Source organism: Myxine glutinosa, chromosome 2, assembly GCF_964187855.1.
Source record: "Myxine glutinosa chromosome 2, kmMyxGlut1.1, whole genome shotgun sequence".
NCBI lineage: Eukaryota > Metazoa > Chordata > Myxini > Myxiniformes > Myxinidae > Myxine > Myxine glutinosa.
In genome coordinates this window covers 47,416,740-47,437,389 of record NC_136262.1, presented here as the reverse complement: position 1 = coordinate 47,437,389, position 20,650 = coordinate 47,416,740, and the positions used below count along the sequence as shown (strand labels likewise).

Sequence of the window (20,650 nt, the reverse complement as noted above, 5' to 3'; positions counted from 1 at the left end):
TACAGTGTACAACCATCATATCGGACATTTTGCTCATGGACGACGAGAATAGCCTCCGATGTTGTGATTACAAGTCCAAATGCTGGGAAACGCCCCCTCCCCGTCCCCACGGCAAACCCCATGCGCCCCCACCAGCCCTCGGACCTCTCACGGCGGCCATTGATGACGTAAAACGGTGAGGGGAAAAAATGGTGCTCATGGTGATGCGAAATCAATGAAGTGAAAGTGTGCGTCATGTCGTTACGACGTGGACATGGAAAACGAGGCACACATGGCTGGCTTTCCTTCCCTCCCGCCGAGCTCTTTATTGGATTAACTCGTTATTGCTGAGAGAACAACCATTTTGCCAATGATGTCACAACACGTCGATTCCGACACCCGGAAACGCTTTCCACATCGACGAGACTTAGTTCTGCATGAATGAAGTCTCCTCACACAGGTGTACCGACTACCTGCCCGTCTCGGGGTCATCGTCCTTCCTTTCCCTTGATCCCTCCCGTTTACCACCTCGATAAAGATTTATGACAATTACACCGAAGCTGTAATTATTGTAGTTTTACTCTTGCACTGGGTTTTTGTATCATGCAGAGGGCAATCTATTTATTACATCCGTAAATACGAGGTTTATTTATTTATTGACTTGCTCCCACACTGGTGTGCTTCGAACGTGGACCTACCCTTTACTCAGACACGTCTCAACCTATTTACCTTTTCTGCGCACTCCCTCTCACTCGATCTCAGTTACTCTCAGTCCGCACTTTCACTCCGCACTCTCACTCACTCTCAGTTACTCCCACTCCGCACTCTGACTCGCTCTCAGTTATTCTCACTCCACACTCTCACTCGCTCTCAGTTATTCTCACTCCACACTCTCACTCCACACTCTCTCTCCGCACTCTCACTCCCCACTCTCACTCGCTCTGTTACTCTCACTCGCTCTCAGTTACTCTCACTCCGCACTCAGTTATTCTCACGCCACACTCTCACCTCCCACTCTCACTCCACACTCTCACTTCCCACTCACTCGCGCTCAGTTATTCTCACTCTGCACTCTCACTCCCCACTCTCACTCGCTCTCAGTTAGTCTCACTCCGCACTCACTCGTTCTCAGTTATTCTCACTCCGCACTCAGTTATTCTCACGCCCCACTCTCACTCGCTCTCAGTTATTCTCACTCGCTCTCAGTTATTCTCATTCCACACTCTCACTCCACACTCTCACTCCGCACTCCGCACTCTCACTCCCCACTCACTCGCTCTCAGTTACTCTCACTCGCTCTCAGTTACTCTCACTCCGCACTCAGTTATTCTCACTCCACACTCTCACCTCCCACTCCACACTCTCACTTCCCACTCTCACTCGCGCTCAGTTATTCTCACTCTGCACTCTCACTTCCCACTCTCACTCGCTCTCAGTTAGTCTCACTCCGCACTCACTCGTTCTCAGTTATTCTCACTCCGCACTTACTCGCTCTCAGTTATTCTCACACCACACTCTCACTCGTTCTCAGTTATTCTCACTCTGGACTCTCACTCCACACTCTCACTCGCTCTCAGTTACTCTCACTCCGCACTCACTCGCGCTCAGTTATTCTCACTCTGCACTCACTCGCTCTCAGTTATTCTCACTCGCTCTCAGTTACTCTCACTCCGCACTCAGTTATTCTCACTCCACACTCTCACCTCCCACTCCACACTCTCACTTCCCACTCTCACTCGCGCTCAGTTATTCTCACTCTGCACTCTCACTTCCCACTCTCACTCGCTCTCAGTTAGTCTCACTCCACACTCACTCGTTCTCAGTTAGTCTCACTCCGCACTCACTCGCTCTCAGTTATTCTCACACCACACTCTCACTCGTTCTCAGTTATTCTCACTCTGGACTCTCACTCCACACTCTCACTCGCTCTCAGTTACTCTCACTCCGCACTCACTCGCGCTCAGTTATTCTCACTCTGCACTCTCACTCCACACTCTCACTCGCTCTCAGTTACTCTCACTTCGCACTCACTCGCTCTCAGTTATTCTCACTCCACACTCTCACTCGTTCTCAGTTATTCTCACTCCACACTCACTCGCTCTCAGTTATTCTCACTCCGCACTCACTCGCTCTCAGTTATTCTCACTCCGCACTCACTCGCTCTCAGTTATTCGCACTCCGCACTCACTCGCTCTCAGTTATTCTCACTCCACACTCTCACTCGTTCTCAGTTATTCTCACTCCGCACTCACTCGCTCTCAGTTATTCTCACTCTGCACTCTCACTCTACACTCTCACTCGCTCTCAGTTACTCTCACTCCGCACTCACTCGCGCTCAGTTATTCTCACACTGCACTCTCACTCCACACTCTCACTCGCTCTCAGTTACTCTCACTTCGCACTCACTCGCTCTCAGTTATTCTCACTCCACACTCTCACTCCCCACTCTTACTCACTCTCAGTTACTCTCACTCGCTTTCAGTTACTCTCACTCCACACTCTCAATCCCCACTCTTACTCCCCACTGTCACTCGCTCTCAGTAACTCTCACTCCACACTCTCAATCCACCTCCCCACTCTCGCTCACTCGCTCCTCTCATCCCTTCTATTAATTTCCATCTTTTTGGTACCTATTGGCTATTTCTCCCTGTGCATACGTAATAAATAGATAGTCCACCCACGGTAAAGTACAGTTCTTTATGTAATGTTTCATTGCTTTTTCGGTGTATTCTGACCACATATTTTCAAGAAATCCATATCCTGATATACAAACTATATTTAATCAAAATTTACTTCCGACGTTACCCGAGATAAACCTGATTATGACCCCCCCCCCCCCCCCCCCCGACATTATGTTTTGGGGATTGGGTATTATGTCCCCAAACTCGACAACAACATGCGCCCCTCTAAATATTACTCTTATGTTGGTGTAATCAGCGACTACATCCGAAGATATAATGAAACAATCAGTTGGTTTACGTGATAGGGACTTCTTGCAAATATTCAGGCTTTCGATAGTGACCCATTTGATGGATTGGGAGATTGGACAGCGGGGCAGCTCGCACTAGATCGATGGGCTGCCCCCGCTCATCAGATCCGACTAGAAAAAAACAAACAAGGTCGGATCCGTCTGGTGCAAAGTCTGGAGGGAGAGCAGCATCACGGAGCCCCCAGCCCTCGAAGTGCCAGTTAAGCCGGCTGGCTATCCCTGTGCACAACATATCCCTGTGCAGATCCTACGGTCTTTTCTTTTCCCTCTGCAAAATTCCCTTAACTTATCTATTTGCTGATGACTCAAAGTCTCCATCCATTGCCGTGACGTCCATCCTTCAGACAGACAGGCTGCAGCCTTTTCCCTCTCTTTACACATTGACAAAATCACAAGATGGTCAAACACTTGGAATATCGAATGTCCAATATATAAAGATTTTATAACTCACTCACCCACTCACTCACTCACTCATTGATATTAATGTTCGGTACCTTTTGGGTGATGTAAAAAGCTGAAGTTTGGCATGCCGATGGAAATCGAAGCCGGTACACCGGGAAAAATAACAGAACCGTCGGAAAGCGTCAGTAAATGAAAAATTACGTAAAAAAACAAACGCTTATTTAAAAAAAACCCCCAAAAAACCTCAATTAATGTATAGCATTTGAAAATTGTAATTTATATAACGGTAAACTGTGAAACAAAAACCTCAAAAAAAATTTACGTTAAAAAAACTAAACATCTTAAAAAAAAAAAACCTCAATGAAAATTTACATTAAAAAACCGCAAACGCATCTGTAAAAACAGAAAAACTCAATTGATAGCTCACATTTAAAATTGTAATTTATATAACTGTAAGCTGTAAGATAAAAACCCCAATGGAAATTTACGCAAAAAAACTGTAAACACGTCTGTTAAAAAAAAAAAAAAAAAAAAAAAAGCAATGAAAATGTACATTTAAAAAGCCATAAATGCGTCTAAAAAGGAAAGAAAAAAACAATGAACATTTACATAAACAGTAAATACGTCTGTTAAAAAAACACATCAATGAAAATCTACGCAAAAATCCATAAACATCCATAAAAAAACCCCAATGAAAATTACGTCAGAAAACCATAAACACATGCATTAAAAAAAAAAATAGGGGAAATCAATACCCCTGGCGCTCACCTGGTAGAATAAACTATACTGTATTGACTCAAGTTATTTTAAACCAATTTCAATGGTTGCGAGAAGACAAAGCAACATCTAGAATCATACTAACACAATCATAAGACTTTAAACAAACAAACCAAAAAGAATACCTATTTTGGGGCCAACCACACTCCCCCCCCCCCCCCCCCCCACACCCCACCAACCCGTGTACCTCCTCAGACCCCAATTTTTCCAATGCCTTGAACAAACATTGGTACATCACGGATGATGAAGGTTTTGGTGAAGTGTCATCAATATTGTGTGTGTAAGTTCTGAGAAAAAAGCTATTACCTATTTTGGGGGGCAACCCCCCCATAGACCACCTTAGACCCCGATTTTTTAAATGCCAGGAACAAACTTTGGTACAACACAGGTGATTAAGGTTGTCGTCAAGTTTCATCAGAATTGCATGTGTAGTTTCTGAGAAGAAAGCAATACCTATTTTAGAGGGAAACTCCCCCTTAGATCCCCAAAGGGGCAGATTTTTTTTAATGCCGTGAACAAACTTTGGTACATCATGGGTGGTGAAGGATGTGGTAAAGTTTCATTGAAATAGTTTGTGTAGTTTCAGAGGAAAAAGCAAATTCCTGTTTTGGGGGGTTAAACCTGGATCCACTTTGAACCTCGGTAAACCTCCTTACACCCCGATTATTTTTCAATGCCGTGAACAAACTTTAGTCACAACACAACAAACATCATTTGTGCCAAATTTGGTCGCAATCCCATCAGCAGTTTCGGAGAGGAAGTTTAAAGTGTTGACGGACTGACGGACTGACGGACGGATGACGCACCATCGCATAAGCTGCCCTGAACTTCGTTCCAGGTGAGCTGGCTAGAGAAATGCGACTGTCGCCAATGTGCCTCCGCAAAGTCCCACAACGGATAGATGTGCTCGTTCTTTGTCCTAAAAATAAACAAGTTTGATTGAAATCCCTTCAGCTGTTTTGAAGTATCACATTTTCACCAGCCATGACAGGTTTCACATCGATCGGTGAAGCGGTTTCAGAGAAGGGATTATTTTTTTTAATATCGGCTTTCAAGGTAATATGGCTGCCACACCATGTGACACATGACCTTAAAAATGTACACTCTACATATGTATGGGTAGTAGATCATGTTTGTGAAGTTTCGTGCTGATTAGATAAGATTTCTTTTTCTATCCAAGATGGTTGCCAAACCACGTGACCTACGACATCATCATTTTCAAACTACATGCAACAATGGTGTTACATGATATATTTGTAAAATTTCGCATCAATAGGGTAAGCGGTTTCAGAGAAATCACTATTTAATATTTTCCTTCAATCCAATATGACTGCCACACCACGTGACCAATTATGTTTTCGTAATCTTTTAATCGCCATGCCTGGTCGATGACGCACGTAAAGTTTCGAGTCAATCGATTTGGTGGTTTGGGAGAAGATGTTTTTTAAAAAGGTTTTAGGTTAAATCCAATATGGCTGCCAAACCATGTGACCAATGATGTCATAAATGTAATATTTCAATACAAATGGGTCATAGATAGATCATGATCGCATGCAATTTCAGATTTTTAGGATAAGGATTTCGATTAAAACATTTTTGGCTGGTATACCACTTCACCTATGATGTCATCATCATCATGCTTTTGTTCCCCGTTGGGAGTACTTGACTGTTAAGTTTCAAATCTTTCCATTCAGCGGTTTCCGAGAAATATATATTTTAATTATTTGCGTTTAACCCAAGATGGCTGCCATACCACGTGACCTATGGCATCACAATTGTCATAAAAACATTCTGCATGGGTGTCACTCCTACCCTTAAAGTTTCGTCTCAATCGGACATATGGTTGCTGAAAAAAACGAGGTTGAGCCCTAACGGACAGACAACCCGAAAATAAAAATTCAATCGGTATGTAGCAGGTGTTCGGTGTTACTTGCCTATAAATCATAAAACGTATATTTATTATGTACCGACGTACGAAGCACGGTTTGTTGTTGCTTAGTGTGTGTGTGTGTGTGTGTGTGTGTGTGTGTGTGTGTGTGTGTGTGTGTGTGTGTGTGTGTGTGTGTGAGTGTGTGTGTGTGTGTGTCACCAGCAGGTCAAACTTTTTATTTATTTTTCACAAGTGTGGACCCTTGGGTGGGTGTACCTCGTCGAAACTGTGGGTGTTCGTGCGGCACTTGGAACCCGCCACGGCGATGCACATGAGAATCAGAGCGCACATCAGGAATGCGTCAAGCGGAATGGAAATTGCGACCTCGTGACCCGAGGAAGCATTTGCTGGGAGTAAAGCGGACAGACGTGGGATATATCGTTCGAATGATGTATTCATGCCTTGGCAAGAGGAACGTACTTCTCGAGCACAATGACAGGTGATGGACGTAAATAAAGGTTGCGCAGGTGATGATGACTGCTGAGGATAAAAAGAGGGGTGGGGGAGTGTCTCTTGCTGATCAAAGTGACTTTGGAGTAAATTATACAAAATGCATTAAAATTCCAAACAAACATGGTGTAGGACATGTAAATGTTTGGGTTGTGCTGTCTCAGAAGGAAGAAAAGACCAGGGCGGTCTTTCTTGCGAGGTGGAGGAAGGAGACGCTAAGTGATGCACAGGGGAGGAGTCAGCAAAAAGGGGGTGGGGCTTATAAGAAAAAAAACTACTTTTTGGCGGGAAAACATTTCTCCATTCATCATTCCCAAAGCCGACCTCCCATTCGTTGCGAATTCTGAGCAGAGACCATCTTAACAAAGAGATGATTCAAATGTGACGTTTATCGTTGAAGATTTTAAGTCGGACTGCGGGAAATGCGGCTATCAATAGGGATGAGTAGGAAAAGGAAAAAAAAAGGGAGCTGGATATACGGAGAGAGGGGCGGAGCAGAGGAACGTCATGTTTAATGCATGACCACTGAGCCAATCCACGACCCCTTTGATCCACAGAGTACAGGCGTGGGCGGCTTGAGTTAAATCCCCGGCATTTGTGGCTGTGGAAACACTTCGGTATCAGGCTGGGGGAGAGCAAAGGAGGCTCGGCTGGAGACCACTGGTAAGTGAGGCTCGCTTACGGTTGGTTAAACAATGTCTGCTTTACCCCAGTGACATCACTCGGTGGCTCGAGGTGTCATTGTCCCTAGACCCCGTGTAGACCCCGTGTAGACCCATAAGTTCCCCTGCCGCAGTATAAGGACCCTCGGTGCTTCCCGATACAAGGATAAAGTGAAACCCATGCTGAACCAAGCAGACTGTAACCGCGAGCCAGGCAGCCCCTTCCCAGGACCCCCTACCATCTCTCCTGGGCCCCGAGCCAGGGAAACTTGCGCGCTTGGCGCTCCCTCATTGTGGTGTTGTTGGTGCATTTCACAGGCGAAGCCCACGAGTGCTCATCTCTGACGAGCTGAAAAGACCGGACAGACGCTTCGGTCACAAAGCAGAGACAAGACCCAGGGTCAAAGATGGCTACTGAAGACCCTTGCGCCATCCTCGATCTATTCGACTGCGAAACGAGCTTTTATCAACCTCCCGGCGCCGCCGACATCTGGAAGAAGCTCGACTACGATCTGCTCACGCCGCCCCTTTCTCCGAGCCGCTGCGACCTCGATTTCCTGCTTTCGTCCGAGACGTGGTCTTGGGGCTCGGTCGCCGACCTCTGCGGAGACGCCGGATCGAGCAAGGACAACCAGCTGCAGGCGTCGGACGCGCTGGATTTCCTTTCCAGTCTATTGGAGGAGCACGACGAGGCGCCAGACTCGGAAAGCGAACAATGTCCTGAGGTTCTGCAGGACTGCATGTGGGGGGCGTCCTCGTGCTATGAGCTCCCCGAGCCGGCGCTAAAAGAGAGTGCGGCGACTCCTCCCACTCCAACCACCGATCCCGCTCTCCTGCCCGCCGGCTCCGAATGCGATCAAGATTCTCGGGCGCCGAGCGAGGGATCCTCGGATTCGAGCTCTGTCTCGGCTGATGAGTCTCCTTGTCCGGAGCCACGGGGTCGGGGTCGACCTCGTAAGCAGCCCCTGTGCAGACCTCCCAGCGGTCTCGACACACCCAGCGATTCAGGTGGCTTTTACTTTACTACCGTTATTTCTCTTGGATGCATTTAGTGGTGACAAAGCGTATTGGTGGAAAATGACCGACGATTGCGGTCGCGGTGGTGTGTCGATCGATGATTCTGATAAACGAAATGCTGCTGATGGTGTTTGTGTTGATGAAAGTGGTGGTGGTGGTGGTGGTGGTGGTGATAGAGCGTGTCGGTGATATTGGTGGTGGTAAACATTGTGCATATGTAGTGGGGTTGCCAAGTTCTCAGTTCTCAAGGTCCCACGGTTTACAAAATGCGTTCCGTTTACGCATTTCCCACGCACACACGAACACACCGCCTTCACACCTTCCCAGAGCATTCCGCACGAAGCCTCTGGCGATCTTCTTTCAAACAGTTTGAGACTTACCAGTCGGACAGATGTAAGACTCGGCTCGGGTTGTTGTTGTTAAATGTCACCCATGCTTCCCACCACTCACACAATCGGAGCCGAAATGCAGACACAACATCACGGTGGCTGCCTCCCCCACTTTCTACCCGTGCGGACGATCAAACGCTGCTGTCTGGGTCAGCATGCACTGCTTTCCCTGGATTCGCGCACGCACCAAACCGCAGCCGGGGCCGCCCTCGATTCCTGAAGTTGCGGAGAAGCAGCTGCGCACATTGGTCTCTCGAGTTCCAAAAGAAGCATGTTTGACAGTGTAGGAAAGGTTTCAGCTGTCGGTTCCTTCCGCCTTTTGTGTGATTGCGACGCATCCACAGAAATATTCCTACTGTCGGGAACTGTGCACGGCTCGGTGCATTCTGCTTCGGCCAAGAAAAGCTTATCGTATCCGCAGGAGGCGAGGACCGATCAAAACCGAATACAGTATCGTAGTTCAAGTCCTTTGCTCGGGCGCACGATGCTGTAACGCTCTTCCCATCTCAAATTTATCTCCACTCTCCCTTCCTGACTCGTTTTGAAGAGCATCGCAGATCAAGTCGATTAGCAGGGGAGCTGAGTGAGCGGAATACCGATGATCGATGCAGCTGCTGTAGCAGGATTGCCGCCGGTTGCATCACAAACGCACATTTGGCCTCGTCTTGGACACGTATCACGTGCACTGTGTTTGGCAAAACGACCTGCTCTTTCACGTGCTGTCTGGCTGTCTGCCTGCATGCTTTACATGCTGCACATGAGGCATTCGCGATCACGTGGGCTCGCCACTCCCAAAATGGCACCACGACTCTGTGCCAGCTCGATGATTGGCCAAGCTGATCCAAAACCTTGGGTGGCTTTGGGGGATATCTGGCAAACCTTGAGTGGCCTTGTTGATCTCATTTAAAGTCGAACCCTAATGGACGATTCAACGTCCGAGTTCCGTCATACCTTTGCTGTTTGATAGCTCAACGGATGCATTGATTGTAAAAGCTGTGATGCTGATGAGTTGCTGTGCCAATCACGAAATGAAAAGCATTTATAACGTTGCCGTCTTATTCCCCTTTGCCCTCAGAGGAAGAAATTGATGTTGTGACCGTGGAAAAACTGCAGTCTTCAGGATATAGGACTTGTCAGAAAAATACAAACACAGCTGGAACCCGGATACCACCGCAGCGCACCATTCCACCAAGGATCGCCGTCACCCTTCCAATACACCAGCAGCACAACTACGCGGCACCGTCACCTCCGAGTCCCCCGGCCAAGCGTCCCCGTCACGATACACAGCGAAGCACCGGGCCCCGGGCTTGCCGCTGGGTTATGCAGGACGGGAGGATGAGTTGGGGTTCTTCGACCGCAGCCGGCTGCATGTCACGGCAAAGCAGCGCCGGAAGCAGTGGTTCAGATTCTTCAGACGACCTGGAACGACGGCGGACCCACAACATTTTGGAACGACAGCGGCGAGACAGTCTGCGATCATGCTTCACCCGGCTTCGTGAACAGTTGCCCGACCTCCGTCACCAGCCTCGGGCCGCCAAGGTCGCAGTACTGAGAAGGGCCGCCGAGCACGCGCGCGCTTTGCAGGCAGAAGAGAACCGCTTGCATGCCGAGCAGAAACGTCTCCAGGCACGACAGGCGCAATTGAGAGCCAGGCTACAGAAGTTGCAGCCAGGAAATGACTGACTGTCACTTGCTTGCATCACTGAAGCTCTTTGCCTTTTAAGACTTGTCTTTTCATCTCTGCTAGCTAACACCCCTCCTTGAGGCATCAATTTCCATTCTCACCACTTGCCTGAACAGTGTTTGGAGGTACCAGTCTGGCTAGTTTCCCCTGGCAATGCTGGTTACACCAGCTGGTTATTGGGACAAAAACAGAGAGAGAGAGATAAAAAAGAAAGACTTTTTGTCCCAATTGGAGGACATCAGTAAGATATAGCTGCATAATTTCTCAACCTCATTGAGAAAAAGTAAGACAGGCCACAGGCCACTGAACGTACCTCATCTGAACTATATTATGATAACATTTCTTGGGCATCTCCTTCTAAAACTTTGCTCAGAAAAGATTTCCGGCAGATCTTTCACAACTCCGCGAGCTGGAACCTACAATGGCAATCTGCACCAACGAGTAGCCCTTTCCAAAAACGATCTGTGACTTTCTTCTTGGCGAATGCGGGATGCTTTTATCAAAAGACAATTGCGCAACGGTCGCTTTGCATCAGAAATAGCGTTTCAAGAAGTTTGGTTGACAATCACGTTCGATAGACCACTTCAGCAAGGAGTTCAAAAAGGCCAAGTGGAAAATGGAGGTTTTTGGTGAGAGGCTGCATGTACTTGACTACAACTGCTACTTACCTGTATGGTTACCTGTACGTGCCGTGGGTCATTTGTTCTGCGCACAACTGGTTACACTTGAAAATGGAATTTTTAATCTGTAACGTAACACTCAAAATGCAATAACGATTATTGCCAAAGGTTCATTCATCAAATCTCACAATGGAACAGTAAATCACATTTCACTGCCCAAACATGTGAATCATGTAATTGATTGTTCGGGCTCTTCTTTTTGATACAAACAATTAAATAATCCTTGCCGTATTTAAATATTTAAATTATCTACTTTGGATTTCATTTTTACAATATTTCTCTTGCCTGTGTGTATTGCTCTGAATGCGTGATGTCACGTATGACGTCATAACCCATTTCAGGGATGTTATTCTGCACAAATGATGAAATAATTATTGATTGGGGGCTGGGGAGGGGGTTGGGGCTATAGTCTGTAGGGGCTTTATATTGGACAGTTTTGAGAATAACATTAGACAGCACTTTAATTGTATTTTCACCAAATGACCCTTCCCAATCACTTTGCTTGTTTGGTTTTTTTCCATCGTGAAATTTCTTTTTAAATTTTTAATAAAGTAATAAAGTACAAAAGATCCGATGTATTGGATTTGTGCCACAAGGGTGTGGGGACTTGAGGAAGTAGAATGTCAGGGAAGGGGACTTGAGAACGATCGGCTTTCTGCATATTTTTTGTGGGATTAGGGGTTTGGAGGATGTGGGTGCTCGCCGCTGCAACTTGACATAATGAATGGTTGTTTGACTTTACATGACATGTTAATCCTTCTTCTAATCTCCAAAATGACTGCAAGTCTTCTTTGAAGATTTTAGATGTGGGAAGAGCGAGAGAGTGTGTGAGAGAGAGGGAGCGAAAGAAGGGGAGAGAGAGAGAGAGAGAGAGAGAGAGAGAGAGAGAGAGAGAGAGAGAGAGAGAGAGAGAGAGAGAGAGTGAGAGAGAGTGTGAGAGAGAGGGAGCGAGAGAGAGAAAAGAGAGAGAGTGTGTGAGAGAGGGAGAGAGAGAGTGAGTGTGTGAGAGAGAGGGAGCGAGAGAAAGAGAAAAGAGAGAGGGAGAAAGAGAGAGAGTGTGAGAGTGAGAGAGAGAGAGAGAGAGAGAGAAGAGAAGGAAAACCTGCTGAACATGTCCATAATTTTGTGGTGAAATAAAACATTCCTGCCTTTCTTTCTATCCTTACATCTTCAGGGTCTTTCAAGAAGCTTCGTGGTAACCTCACTGGCCTCTGAACTGTCTACCCTGGGTTTGAATCTCGACCAAGGTATAAACTCACCCTGGTGTTTCACATACGGGGCGAGGCATCGATATGTGCACCGTCCATCAGAAGGCGTTAAGCCTGAGGGACATGTCTGCCAGCACTGGTCGTTGGTGGACTTTATAGATCCCACCACATCTTTCTCGAAGTGTCGGCGAGTTATCGTCAGCACCCTGAACTAATTATATATTCCTGCCACCTTGTATGTCAGGCTTGGCCAGCCAGCTCGTGAGGCAACCTATCCAACAAGAAGGTAGAAATATTTGGAACTGTTAATGAAGTAGTTGTGCTCGTAGTCATTTGAAGTTTGGACTTGTACATTAAATTGGAATTCACAATGTTTTCCTTTCTGATTTGGACAATATGGCTGAAACAGTGATGCCCAAGACTTGTTTGGATAAAATATTTTGTACATCCACGTAACCACTGCACACTGACCCTATCGGTCCATGGTCTTGGCCTACATGGGTCTCCACCACAACCCCGCAACACTCCTGTCACTCTTACTGAATCTCCAAAAATCAAGAAGGTCCATCATAAATAAAATTGGGCTTGATGATCATTCAATTTGGTTCTGGCTCAACATTTATAATTTTCTTAAGCAAATGCTTGACGGACCTGGCTCATCGAAGGGAAAGAGTATAATGATTGTGAGTTGGACTTCTTGTTCTGATAATTCATTTACAAAGTGGGATTGAGAAGTAATTCTTTGCATTTTTTGCGCTGTGTATGTCTGTCTCCACTTGGAGTCCTGGTGGGTACAGATTGTTAGTGTGGGATGTGGGATGAGGAAGGGGAAAGGGAAGGCTGTGTAATTGCAAACATTTCTTTAACTTTAGTGTTGTATGACCAAAACTCTGCTTTCCATCCTACAATAATGAAATTAAGTTTAGGGGAAACTAAACTTTCAGACTAGAGAAATGAGTGCTCATTTCTCTAGTCTGAAGGTTTCTGACATCACCTAAGTCCTCTTAGTGTGTATGAGTTTGTACCATGTCGTTCTTAGGATTTGCTAAATCCAGCCCTAAAATTGTCCTGATACCCCAGGACATTGGCCTAACAAACCTTTTGAGAGAACACAAAACATCCATCCCTTCATCCATATTCCTACACCGAGCTGTTCGTGCCTTTCAGAAATATTGACTGCAATTTGTCACAAACAAACAATTGTTTCAACTATCGTTGTAACTATAATCATTGTATTCCATGTGAATAATGAGACATTGCAGCAAATGCAGGGAACACTTTAATTATGGCTGTGTGGGTGAATCCAATTAAAAACCTCTAATAGAGTAATAGTACCTCGTAAATGGCCCTAACCATTCCCATCTTTTGTGGGGTCAGCCGATGGGAAAGTCTTTGGCCCAAGTCTTTCACACAGGCCTGAGGCCCAACAGGGCAGTAATTTGTAATTTGTTCCAGGGTTTCTGTGTGATTCAGTAACCGGTGACACTGTGGGGTTCGCGTACTTTTTGCGCAAGACACCGGGGATCTTTAACGTCCACTAGTTAATGCTAGAAGGTGGGACATCCGGCTTAACGTCCATCCAAGGTACTGTATTTTTTTATTTTTTTTACAATACAACACCTGACCTATGAAGTACTGGCCTGGCAGTTTATATTCGGATCGAGAATCAAACCCAAACAAGACAGCTCATAGGTAAGTTCGATACCAGGTAAGTGAGCTACTAGGTATATAAGTGTACTACCTCTGTGCCATACTGCAAAATATATCTAATATATAAAGCTCTTCCTAACTACTCACTCACTCACTGATATAAATATTGAGTACTTTCTAGATGGGGTAGAAAGCTAAAATGTTGTATACTGATGCAAATCAACAATTAATATCCCAGGAAAAATCACAAAACAGTTGGAACAATTCGCGGAAAACAGAAATATCCGCGAATAAAAATCGAATACTGCAACTGGTTGTTAAGCAACAGTAACACACCCAAGACAATGAACAAAGAATATTGCCAAGGCAACAATTTATATATATATATATATATATATATATATCAATTATATTATCTTGATAATAGAATTATTATCAAGATAATATAATTATCTATCTATAATTCCAGTAATCTCTGTGTGTTTGTTTGTACGTTTGTACGTTTGTATGTTTGTACGTTTGTTTGTTTGTCTGTGACCGCTGTTTCTCGACAACCACGGGTCCGATATACTTTAAACTTGCAGGTATATTGCTGGGGACCCGAGGATGTGCCTTTTCAAGGTTTGAAATTAATCGGACAAGTACTTACCGAGCTATGGCGATTTAGCCGTTCGCCGTTCGCTTTGGCGTTGCGAATGGACCAAACCATTGCATGTAAATAGAGGGGGGGGTTCTGTGGTCGTTGCGAATGGACCAAACCATTCATGTAAATAGAGGGGGGGGGGTTCTGTGGTCGTTACTGCCACGTGGTTTCAAAGTTTTTTTTTGTTGTTGTTGTTTGCACGCATGTTTTTTTGCACCCACGTACGGGCACGCCCTAGGATGTTTACACACACACACCCCTACACAAATTTTTTTTTTTTTTTTTTTTTGGCAAGGAACGGGCACCCACGTACGGGCACGTCCTAGCTTATATATAGTACGGGCATGCCCTAGTCTTATTAATTATAATTAATAAGAATTATAATTCTTATCTGTCTTCTATCTTCTATATATATATATATATATATATATATATATATATATATATATATATATATATATACATATATATATATATATATATATATATATATATATATATATATATATATATATATATATATATATATATATATATATATATATATATAGATATATATACATATATAGATATATATACATATATACATATATATATATATATACATATATATATATATATACTATATATATATATATATATATATATATATATATATATATATATATATATATATATATATATATAAGAAAGTTTTTGTTTGTTTGTTTGTCTGCATGTGCTAATCTCCTGAACGGTGAAAGATAGGAGGAAACCTCTAAACAAAAAATGTTGGGACGGGCCCCGGGAAGGTTATAGGCTAGGTGGCGAGGCCGGTCGAGGCCGCCTTGGCCGGGCTGGGCCCATTCGCAATTAAAAGCTGAGCTGACTTATAGTAGTCAATCTTCTACGGCCGCGAGTAAAAGCTGAATTATAGTAGTAAATTCATTCAAAAAGAACCCGGGCAACGCCGGGTGCCTTCGGTTAGTTAATTATAATTAATAAGAATCTCTATCTAATAATTAATTATTCAAATAATAATTAATATCTCATAATAATTACAATTAATATAATATTTAAGAATAAGAATCTCTCTCTAATCCCACAATGGAATCATCATTGCTCGATGTAGATGGGAAGATATTGATGGGTGTCTTTGCGGCACGGCCCTCAGGCTTCATCAGAGAGAATGGTTTTGTGGCTGGTTCTGTGCAGAAAGCAGGAATACCAGGATCACCAGGATGCATTGAACACTTGGCAATGGTCTGGCAAGTGTTACAGGAGGCAAAGAGGCAAAGAAAGGATGTGGTGGTGGTATGGCTGGATTTGGAGAATGCATATGGGTCAGTGCCGCATGACTTGATCAGGTATGCCATGGATTTCTTTTGGGTGCCACGGAGATGAAGGGATTTTTTGATGGCATATTATGATCAGTTTTGGATGCTGTTTGAGACTCAGTCCTCTGTAACAGAGTGGCAGAAGTTGGAAGTGGGGATCCCGATGGGATGTACCATCTCACCTATTTTGTTTGTGCTGGTTATGGAGTTGTTGATACGTGCGGTGAGTGGACATGGGAAAGAAGTGGAGCTCACCCCTGGTCAGAGTTTGCCAGTGATGTTTGCTTTCATGGATGACCTGATAGTTGTCCAATAGTCGGTTGATGCAGCATTACAGGTACTGGGAGGACTGGAATGGTTGATGCGGTGGGCAAGAATGGGCTTTAAAGCAAGAAAGTCGAGGAGTGTGGTGGTGAGACGAGGAGTGGTGGATAACATGCACAGCTTTGAGCTGGGAGGGGAGGTGGTTCCATCATTGACAGAGGCCCCTGCGAAATTTGGCAAGATGGTATACAGTGGAGTTGAATGATGTGGGAAGGGTGGAGGAGATGAGGAACAAGATTTGAGAGTTTTGAAGAGGATTGATGCATGTGGTTTGCCAGGTAAGTTGAAGGTATGGTGTTTGAGGTTTGGATTGATGCCATGAGTATTGTGGCCATTGATGATGTTTGATGCAGAGAGGATGGAGGTTGTGGTGAGCGGGTTTGTGAGGAGGTGGTTGGGAGTGCCACGCTGTTTGACGAACATTGCCTTTCATGATCAGGGTGGAAAACTCCGGTTTCCCTTGACACCATTAACCGAGGAGTTGAAGGTGGTGAGGATGCGGGAGTTCATGATGTTGCTGGATTCAAGTGATTCAGTGGTAAAGAATGCTCTCCCAGAGAAGAAGGGAAGTCGGAAATGGAATGTAAGAGCAGAGGTGGACGAGATGGAGGAGCGGTTGCAACAGGAGGAGGTTGTGGGGATGGTACAACACGGGAAGCATGGCTTGGGGTGGATGAAGTGTGAACGAAGGGAAAGGCATGTGTGAAAGAGAGGAAGATAGTTGAGAGGGAGGTGAGAAGTGGACAGGCACAGGAGGGTGCTTGGACTAGGTGGGAAGGTGTGCAGGTGAGGACATTGAAGTGGCAAGAGATTTGGAGGATAAAGCCAAGATTGTTGAGTTTCCTGTTGCGGGTAACGTATGATGTGCTTTCGTCACCAGTAAACTTGAGATTGTGGGGGTTGTTGCAGGAGGAGAGATGTTCTTTGTGTGGAGGTTTGGGAACGGTGCAGCATGCACGGAATGCATTCTTAGTAGCATTGGCAGCAGGAATATACAATTGGCGGCATGATCAGGGGCTGGCGGTGGTAGTGCAGATGGTGCAACTAGAGGTGCTGAGATCGATAGAGAGAAGAGTGGAGAAGGAGACCGATGGGGGAGAGGTGTTGTTTGTCAAAGATGGCCAAGTGCTAAGAGGTGGAAAGAGGATGAGGTGGAAAGCAAGAGGGCTGTCAGATGCTTGTGATTGGCAGGTGGTGGCAGACCAAAAGCCACAATTGGTATTCCCAGAGGAGATCTGTGTGACAAGGTTGTGGCCTGACATTGTCATCTGGTCAGATGCAACAAGACAGGTCATCTTAGGGGAATTGTCGGTACCTTGGGAAGAGAACATGGAGGAGGTGCACGAGAGGAAGAGAGGAAAGTACAGTGAGCTGGAGGCAGAGTGTCGGGAGAAAGGTTGGCGAGTTTCTTGTCAGCCATTTGAGGTGGGGTGTAGAGGGTATATTGGCAATTCCTTTTCTGCATTTCTTGCTCAGCTTGGAGTGTGTGCGACAGAAAGAAGGAGGATGTGAGACAGAGTGGTCCAGGTTACAAGGCTCACTTTGGATATGGAGGAGGTTTTTGGAGGCACATCGAACAGTGTAGGTCGAGGTTGTGGGTGGTGGTTCATTTCAGCCTAAAGGGGTAGTGACTGAGTGTGGAAGAGAAATGGAGATGTGTGAATGGTGTGCATGTGTGTTGCAGGAGTGGGTGTGTGTGTTGCAGGAGTGGGTGTGGTTATGCATGAATGTGTTTTTGTTTGAGTCGTGCATGTTGTAAAGGTAGGTGGTCGTTTTTTTTTTTTTTTTTTTTTGTTGTTGTGTGAGTGAGTGCTATTTTGCTTCCTCGGAGACATGCTGAATGGAGAAGGTGGATCAGACTCGGCAACGGTTGCTAGAGTGACATGTGCATGGAAGAAGTTTCGGGAACTGAGTGGCGTGTTGATGAGGAGGGGAGTGTCGTTGAAGCTGAAGGGAAAGGTGTATGCTGCATGTGTGAGAAGTGTTATGATTTATGGGAGCGAGACATGGGTCATGAACGTAGAGCAGCAACGAAGGCTGGAAAGGGTGGAAATGCGAATGGTTCGGTGGATGTGCGGAGTATCGTTGAGAGAGAGGAAGACAAATGATGAATTGCGAAAGATGATGGGAATAGAGCCTGTGATTGATGCTGTGAAGAGGAACAGGTTGAGATGGTTTGGTCATGTGTTGAGGAAGGATGAAAGTGACTGGTTCAGAAGAGTGATGGAAATGAATGTAGAAGGAAGTAGAGGACAGGGAAGACCGAGAAAGACTTGGCTAAAGATGGTGGAAGAATAAATGTGGGCAAGGGGGTTAACAAGGGGAGATGCAGAAAATAGGGCAAAATGGAGAAGATTGTCATGGGGACCGCAAGGCTAACCCCCGCTCTAGCAGGGAAAATGGCCTTAAAATGCATGTTGTTGTTGTTACTGTGTGAGTGAGTGGATGAGGGGCTGTGTATTCTGGGAGTGGAAGTGGTTTTGTTGTTGTAGTCTGTGTTCTCACTGGGTGGGGGTGGGGGGTATGTAATGCATCCAGTGAGGCACACTTGTGACCAGGTGTGTTTTGAAATTATATATATATATATATATATATATATATATATATATATATATATATATATATATATACATATATTTCAACAAATTTCAAAATGCCACCATTGTGTGTGAACCAATAACCAATAAAGATTGTCACCAATAAAGATTGTCCTGAAACTATGTCCGCAATTCATTTAATTTAATTTCTTCAGGATATATGTATATATATATATATATATATATATATATATATATATATATATATATATATATAAATTCTCTTGTTTTGAGAAATATTACTATTTATAGTTTTGTGTGCCCCTTTCATGCCTGTGTTTCTGGAAAGAAGGGCTTTTAAAACAGCAGTCTAAGGAGACCAGACTTTATCCATTAGAAAGGCAGCGATTTCAAGTGATTTTTATGTGTATCATCCATCTCTGATCCATGATGTGTGTAGGTATTGATATGTTTTAAATATTTCAATTTGTTAATTACTAAGTAATGATAGCACACTTTGAATATTACATATTTAATTATATTGCATTTTGAGTCATATGACTTGCCCTTTTTTGGTCATTGTTTTTTTGGGGCGTTTTTTTGTATACAAGATCGAGGCTCGTGTAAGAGCTAACAATGATCACAAAAAGACAAACTGACACATAAAACATATGACAAAGGGAGCGGGAGACAAGATGGGGAGAGAGGGGGATGCACACAAGTACAACAGTGGAGAACAGGGACGTCGGGAGGGAGAGGGCTTTGGGGGAGGAGGCATGAAATGTTTGGTTGAGGTAATTTGGTTTCGTTTAGTTTTAGGTTTAGGTTTAATTTGGTTTAGGTAAACCATGTTTGGTTTAGGTAGTTATGAATGAATGAATGAATGATCGTTTTGAGGCCATTTTTTCCCCGCTAAAGCGGGGGTTAGCCTTGCGGTCCCCATGACCTCATGGTTCCCTTTTTGAGGCAGTTTTTATGGCCAGATGCCCTTCCTGACGCCAACCCTTGGTTGCCTCTTTCCATGCGCAGGGACACGGTGTACCTATTCTAAACCAGGGTACACACCAGGATCATTCATCCCAGCAAGCTGGTACTCAATTTGCCGACCTCGGAAGGATTACAGGCTGAGTCAACCCCCCTGGTGTTAATTTAGCGATCGACCAGGATTCGAACTCAGGATCCTCGGATCCCAAGCCAGCACCCTAACCGCTAAGCCAACACCAGGCTGGTAATTATGAATATGTAACAATTTTAGATTGTCTTTTGACTTGCTTATCATTGTAACCTCATGCTCTTGAATATAAAGCTCTTTGACAATCCACACTATCATATATATAAATTATGTCTGCACGTAGGATGCACCCCTGTAGTTGCTTGCAGTGTGCAAGCATGCCCCACTGGTATCAATTAGAAAGAGGAAAATAAATGATATATATATTTATATATTGTATACAAGGTCGAGGCTCGCGTAAGAGCTAACATTGATCACAAAAAAGACAAACTGACACATAAAACATATGATAAAGGGAGCGGAAGAACAAGATGGAGAGCAGGGACATCTGGAGATCTGTGGGAAGGAGAGGGCTTTGGGGAAGGGGGTGGGGGGGGAAATGTAACTGCAAAATGAAAATTGTTAACGGAAAAAGCAGCATTTATACCAGATCCATATGCAGAAGAGACATTGATAGATCCAGGGACCATGGCCTGAAAGTAAAGAAGATGAGAGTTAGGAGAGTAGTAATCGGCAGGGATTTTCAGGCAGAGAGTAGTTAATGCGTGGAATGGTCTTCCCTGAAAGGTAATGGCAGCATAAACTGGAGATAGGTTTAAATGGGAATCAGATAGGTACCTGGATGCATTGGAGATAGAGGGTATGGGGACATTGGCGAGACATGGGTTGCTTGTGTGTCGATGGGTGGGGGCTTCTGGGGTTGCTGCAGCGCAGGATTGATGCGCCGAATGGCCTCCTCCTGCGCCAAAGGTCCTTGTATATCCTTGTAACCATAGGAATGC

General features: G+C 44.9%; 1 protein-coding gene across 1 annotated transcript; it reads left to right on the top strand.

Moving 5' to 3' along the window:
• Window positions 1-6,776: 6,776 nt before the first annotated feature.
• LOC137421840 (myc proto-oncogene protein) lies at window positions 6,777-11,533 on the top strand. Its single transcript, XM_068108292.2, has 3 exons — window positions 6,777-7,190; window positions 7,508-8,197; window positions 9,671-11,533. Exons 2-3 carry the CDS (start codon window positions 7,597-7,599, stop codon window positions 10,276-10,278), a joined length of 1,209 nt encoding a protein of 402 aa, XP_067964393.2. The 5' UTR covers window positions 6,777-7,190; window positions 7,508-7,596; the 3' UTR covers window positions 10,279-11,533.
• Window positions 11,534-20,650: the final 9,117 nt, after the last annotated feature.